This window comes from Ostrinia nubilalis, chromosome 4 (genome assembly GCF_963855985.1).
Source record: "Ostrinia nubilalis chromosome 4, ilOstNubi1.1, whole genome shotgun sequence".
In the NCBI taxonomy this organism is placed as follows: domain Eukaryota; kingdom Metazoa; phylum Arthropoda; class Insecta; order Lepidoptera; family Crambidae; genus Ostrinia; species Ostrinia nubilalis.
The window spans coordinates 1,133,154-1,140,033 of NC_087091.1; the positions used below are offsets into that span (position 1 = coordinate 1,133,154).

Genomic DNA, 6,880 nt, shown 5'->3' on the forward strand with positions numbered 1-6,880 from the left:
CAGTTGACATATTCCGGATGAGTGATATCAATTTTAGATCCCTTTTTTAAACATCTAGTAAATGGCTTTGTCAAATGCGCAAAATTAGGAATAAATTTCCGGTAGTAACCCAGTAATCCCAAAAATGATTTGATTTCTTTTTGAGTCTGTGGAATCGGGAATTTGAGTATGGCATCAACCTTTTTAGGGTCAGGTTTTACACCATTTGGCGTAATAATGTGGCCTAAAAACGCGGTTTCTCTAGTCAGAAACTCGGATTTATCTAATTGCAATTTTAAATTGGCTTCCCTTAGTCTTTGAAATACGGCTTCCAAGTTAGCGATGTGTTCCTGTAGGGATACGCTGTAGATAATTATATCGTCCATGTACACCATGACGTTATCAAGCCCACGCAGTACCGAGTCCATAACACGTTGGAATGTCGACGGAGCGTTTTTTAGTCCGAACGGCATTCGAAGAAATTCATAATGACCGCGATAATCACAGTCTACACTGAATGCTGTTTTTGCAATGTCATCAGAATTTAGCTCAATTTGATAAAACCCAGAAAATAAGTCTAGCACACTAAAGTATTGACTGCGGCCTAATTTGTCTAGGATGTCGTTTATGTTAGGTATAGGATACCTGTCACTAACTGTTTTCTCATTAAGCTTCCTATAGTCGACGACCAGACGCCACTTGGTTTTTCCTGAGGCGTCGGCCTTTTTCGGGACAATCCAAATCGGGGACGACCATGGACTATCTGATGGTCTAATTATGTTTTGTTTCAGCATCTTTTTTATTTGCTCGGATACCTCATTTTTATGTATTTCAGGGTAACGATAATTTTTTGTGAAAACTGGCTCATTATCGGTAGTTTTGATATTGTGTTTTATTTTATTTGTAAAAGTCAAAGGTGAGTTTTCTGTATAAAATATGTCGCTATAATTTTTACACAAACGAAGGAGGTTTGCCTTTTCTTCGCAGTTTAAGTGGTCAGTCCGTAATGAGGACTCTAGGTCGATGTCATGTTCAGGGGTGACACACTCAAAGTTATGAATGGAAAAGTTATTATTTATTAATTGAGCTTGCACTGGAGATGCTAGGCTGATTGTGGTGTCGTTTTTAGTCGGATTTTTTATTTCGACGTGTGCGAAACCTTGCACTGCTCTTGTGACAACGTCGGGAATATAACATTGATTTATGTATGTTTGAGGTAAAAAGATATCGCCCTCATTAATTGAGACAGGAATCTTAACTGGTTTGCTACTATTTGCTCGAATTAAAGCCTCGAAAAGGTTTTTCACTCCTGACTTTAGCATGTTTATGTCATTGGTAGCGTTCGCCGTTATCAGTTGTTTATTGCAGAGATCAACTTTCGCTTGCAATCGCTCTAACATGTCGAGTCCAATGAGTCCATCGAATACATTATGAAATTTGTAAATATAAAATTTAGACATCGAATCCTCTTTGAATTCGGGAAATGTTGGAATATCGATTGTGTAGTTATTTTGGGTGGTAACATGTAAATTGGTTACGGTAAACGGTTCATAATTTAACCGAAAATGTGGGTAAAACTTTTGTATGGATTCGGGTGACAAAAACGATTGATTTGCACCGGTATCAATTAATAATTTAAGCGGGGGATTTTTAATTTGAATGTAGGGAAGCTCCCGTTTTATGTGAACATTAATTTCCATTATCCGTGGTTTATTTCCTCCGGATCCTGGTAAAAATTTTCATTGGGAATATCCTCAACAAAGTTAGACGAGTCGTTCTCGTTTTGATTTACTTCATAATATGTTTCGTTTACCGGGTATTCCGGACATTCCGGATATTCCGCATCTTGCAGTTGCGCTTCCGCTGTTTCCTCGGAATGCAATTCCTCAAATACGAAATTAGGATTCTGACGAACTGGTTGGAAATGATTATAATTCGATGGTCTCAATGGGATATCTCTAGATCTGTAAGATAATCCGCTCATTGGCTGTGGTACGGCGTTTGTACGATTGATGTTAGAGTTATTTTGGCCGTTATAGTTGTTGAAATTGTGTTTATTTTGAGAATTTTGCACCCATTGTGGCCTTGGGAAATTAAACGGATTGTTATTGAATGCATTTTGACGGTTTTGACCAAAATTAAATTGATTGTTTCTGGGAAATTGAAATTGGCGATTTTGATTTAAAAATGGGTTGTTTTGCCGGTTTTGATATGAAAAATTATTAACTTGGCGATTTTGATTCATAAACGGATTATTTTGCGAAAGAACATTTTTACCGAAATTATTTGGTTTGCTTTGAGGTGGATGCAACTGTTGTTGTTTGTTAAAATTAACGAACGAGTTGTAATTTGGACGATTATTTTGTAGATACATAATATTTTGCTCTTCTTTAATTAATTCAATTGCTGTTGGTAAATCGGCGGGCCTCATGGCTCGGATAGTAGAGCCTAGTGGCTCTCGCAAACCGGCTAAAAATGTTTTAAGGGTTTGCGAGGTAAAAAATTCGCGTTTACACAGTTTAACAGTTGGATCCACTTCATGTAAATTCACATAATTAATTATAGTATGTAAAAGATGCATGCAGCGGTCATAAAAATCTTGAGGAGAGCTATTGTCTTGACGAAGGTTTATTAAATCCCTGGTTAGTGAATTTTCATCGCGTTGATCGGAAAAATTTTGTAACAAAACACGCTTAATTTCCTGCCAAGTAGAGGCTCCATTGATGGTAACTACCTCCTCGGCCCTGCCTTTCAATTTTCCTAATAAAGAATAGAGAACCATTTGGCTCTGGAAGGCATTTGCCTGCTGGTCATCATAGTATTGCTGTAAAATAGCTTCTGATGTAGTAATAAATTTGTGTAATTGATTTGGACTACCATCGTAATCAGGAACGATGTTAATGGCGGCTCTAAATAAACCGATTTCCATTTTTCACAAATATAGAGTTTGTTTCAGTTTAACGTAAATTAATAAAATCACAAAAAGTAACAGTAGAGTCAGAAAAATTCGAACGATTCTGGTCTTTCTAACACAAAATACACAATAAAATAATTAATAAAATGTGGATGGGATAATGTAAGGAATCTGGCACTTACAGAACAATGAACTGCGGCTGCATTCTCAGCGATGTTAGCTCGTAGGTTTCAGACGAATTTCACAACTTTGATGGTCGAAAGAAGCGGATTTTTCGTCATCCACAAGACTGCGCCAATTATAACTTTCAGGTTTAAAATTAACTTTTTAAAAAAGCTTATTATTAATTAAAAAGGACGAGTACCGATTTGGATGGATGCTCGATCACTTCTGTCGCCTGGGCTGCGAAGCTCTGGTGAGGTTTCCATTGGAGTCAGCATTTCTGTACTTCGCCGCCCGCTCTTCTTGTTGTGACGTCACGGTAGGTCCATACATAACACGCGCGAAAATATTTTCTGTGACAGACTAAATTCCAGGCAGGTAAAAGCTCAATAACTTATAATGATGCTATAAATGACGATGATCCACGCAGGTAAAGTCAGGAGATAACTGAGAAACCCCGAAAGGGGCCTTTTTGCGGCAATGTTCATGACGGTTGAAGGGCATTTAATCTTGCATTGAATAAGACCAAATTCATATGTTTTGGACAAACCCTTCTCGTGCTTTTATCTTCGACAAAGTAGAAAATGTAAATTAGAAGCCATTAAAATAATAATACCTTTTGTAGGAATTGTTTCCGATATGATTAATTTTCATGTTTAATTCTACTGGCCTACTATGACAAGTGTCTAATAATAAAATTACAGTTAGAATTACAGATTGCAACTAGTCATAGTTTCACGATAAAACGGGGTGGTGAATTATCCGCGAAATAATCATGGGAAAAAAAACAAAAAAAATGTAATACTTAATAATAGTGTGATAAGGAAAACGATAAAGACAGTTTAATACTAACGACAGGTCAATCAGTTCAGTTAATGAGCATCATCAACGAATACCTATAGGTGTTAAGTAACAATTTATCGGCTACATTCAGTGCATTAAAAACAGGTACGAACGAAGTGTACATTATGGATATAATAGTTATTATACTTGTTTCTACTATCTTTCTTTGCGTGTTCGGGTTGTGTTTGAAATCCGGGAATAAAATATGCAAGTCCAAAAAGCGGTTAGACGGGCAGACCTGCGTGGTGACGGGAGGGACCAGCGGGATAGGGCTGGAAATAGCCCTGGACTTCGCCATGAGAGGAGCGCGCGTGATCGTCGCCTGCCCTTTTGACGACGAAGGAAAAGTTGCCAAGGAAAAAATCATCCAAGAATCTGGCAACACCAATGTCGTATACAAGTTTCTCGACTTAGGGTCCTTCAAATCTGTTCGAGAATTTGCTGCGGACATCATCCAATCAGAAAACAGGTTAGACATTTTAATGAACAACGCCGGCGTGGGCATACCAGACCATAAAACTACCGATGGCTTTCATATCATAATGCAAGTCAATTATTTCGGAACGTTCCTACTGACGATTCTCCTGCTGCCGCTACTAAAGAAGACATGGACGGCTAGTGACCCCAGCAGAATAGTGAACACGACGTCGATTTTGCACCGGATTGCGATGTTGAATTTGGATTACCTGAACCCAGATGTGGGTTGTAACTTATTCAAAAGAATAATGTATTACGGCAACAGTAAGCTGTGTTTGATACTTTTTTCCCGGGAGCTAGCGAAGAGATTGCGGGGAGCTAACATAGTGATACACAATGCGGATCCTGGTGAAGTCGGAACACGGATTTTCCATAGTGCTGGGGTAGTGATTGGGTTCATACTTAGTATTCTTATATTGATTCTATCGAAAACACCATTTGAAGGTGCTCAGACGCCAGTCTACGCAGCAGTCGATGAGACAGCTAAGAAGGTAACTGTGAGATTGTTCAGGAACTGCACAATGCAGTCGCCTTCCAGTGCAGCCACGGATATACAGTTGGCCAAGGGTTTGTGGGAGCAGTCCGTGGTGTTGGTAAAATTAAGCAAACAAGAACTGGACGAATGCCTCAAGGAAAACTGATATAATCATGGGTATATTGTGCAATATAAATATCATAAGCAAAATTTTACCTGCTAAACATAAATAATATTTTTTTCAAGGATATCGGTATTTCTATGGATATGTCACCGTCAGGTTATAAACTGACGGAGTTCACAATTTCACGTTGACAGATACAAGGTATGCGTATTCGAACACCAGTTAGGTCAACAACTGTCAACAAATAATCAGGATCTCTAACAGTTTATCGCTACAAATACGATTTTGCTATTCAGTTACTTCACAAAGGTACTTACTTAAAATCTTTAGTAAGTAGTCACTGTTCTGAATTTGAAACACTATTAATTCCACTGATATTTTTAAAATTGCCGACTAAAAATATACCGTAAAAATATAACACTGAACCGTCCCAACCGTGACACTGACAGGGAGGCCCCACCGTCAATACTGGATTCGCACGCTAGTTCTGATTTTTGCCATGTTGGAAACTATGTAGTTGAACGAAGGTGGCGCTCCTTTATCAATGTGTTTGGTGGCACAGTTCAATGTAGTTCATCTATATCAGCATGTGTTTGAACTTTGACAGCCGCTGAAAAAATATACAGTGTAAGCTTCATAAAGTGCACTTATGAATTTTTAATCTCTGATTTTTTTGACATGTTTGCCTACGGTAAAAATGGATCTAGTTTTTTAATTTTATGAATTTTAAATTTTAATTTACCCATTTTTAACCGACTCAAAAAAGGAGGAGGTTATAATAATATGTTCGACTGTATGTATGTTTTTTTTTCTATGTATGTTCACCGATTACTCCGTCAATTGTGGACCGATTTTCAAAATTCTTTTTTTGTTCGATAGGGTGCACTTCTGAGGTGGTCCCATTGTCACCAAGTTAGGATCTGATGATGGGATCCTAGGGAAATCGAGGGCAACCCTCAAATTTTATAGGCACGTATATCGTTGAACCACGACGTTGTCTTAAGTTATTCAAGTATTTGCTCCTGGAAATCATCGTCTCATATTGATGAGCTGACGATAGAAGGTAAAACTCCTTAATGCTTAGGAGTTAGAGGATAATTCTTTAAATATTATAGGTACAAATAGACCAACAGTTATAGTCTTTCATGTTTTTAAGGTGGGCTGATGGTTTAAGGTCTTTTTAGGTTGCCGATATGGTAACCTATATTTTGTAGGGATTCTTATTTTACACTTGACATGAAGAATATAGTCTCAATGTACTGCCTACCTTCAGTGGTAGCATCAAGGTACCTAATAATAAGTTAACTAAAAAGCAAGAAATAAGTAAATTTTTATAAAAAAAAAAAACCGACTCCAAAAAACACACTAAAAAGTAAAAAAAATAATTACTAATCTTATTTATTAGGACGAATTAATATTTATGTATACCATGATTGATTCTTTTGGAGTCGGTGCAGGCAAACTTTACACGTTTCATAATCTTGGCACCGACTCCAGAAGTATCAATCATGGTATACATAAATATTAATTCGTCCTAATAAATAAGATTAGTAATTATTTTTTTACTTTTTAGTGTGTTTTTTTCATATGTACACTTTATGAAAACTCACATTGTATTTTACGAATCACACAAATATTTTAAAGGCGAAAGTTTGTAAGTGTGTATGTTTGTTACTTCTTCACGTGTAAACGGCTGGAGCGATTTTAATAAAATTTGGTATGGAATTAGCTGACACCCTGGATTAACACAAATAGGCTATGTTTTAGCGCGGGTAACACCGCGGGACACAGCTAGTAGTATAATGAAATATTAAATTAATGTAGAAATGTTTAATTTATACAACATGACACCCCATGTAGTAGTACTAGAGTACAAACACTGCAGCACAATACATGTATTTTTGCA

The 6,880-nt window shown here is 37.1% G+C and overlaps 1 protein-coding gene across 1 annotated transcript; it reads left to right on the top strand.

The window, feature by feature from the left end:
- Window positions 1–4,023: 4,023 nt before the first annotated feature.
- Window positions 4,024–5,016, top strand: LOC135071295 (dehydrogenase/reductase SDR family member 13-like). The gene has a single exon (XM_063965085.1). The coding sequence runs from the start codon at window positions 4,024–4,026 to the stop codon at window positions 5,014–5,016; it is 993 nt and encodes a 330-aa protein (XP_063821155.1).
- Window positions 5,017–6,880: the final 1,864 nt, after the last annotated feature.

What these genes read in the sequence shown, in the direction of transcription:
- LOC135071295 (XM_063965085.1), top strand. Translation starts at nt 4,024, where the DNA reads ATGGATATAATAGTTATTATACTTGTTTCTACTATCTTTCTTTGCGTG.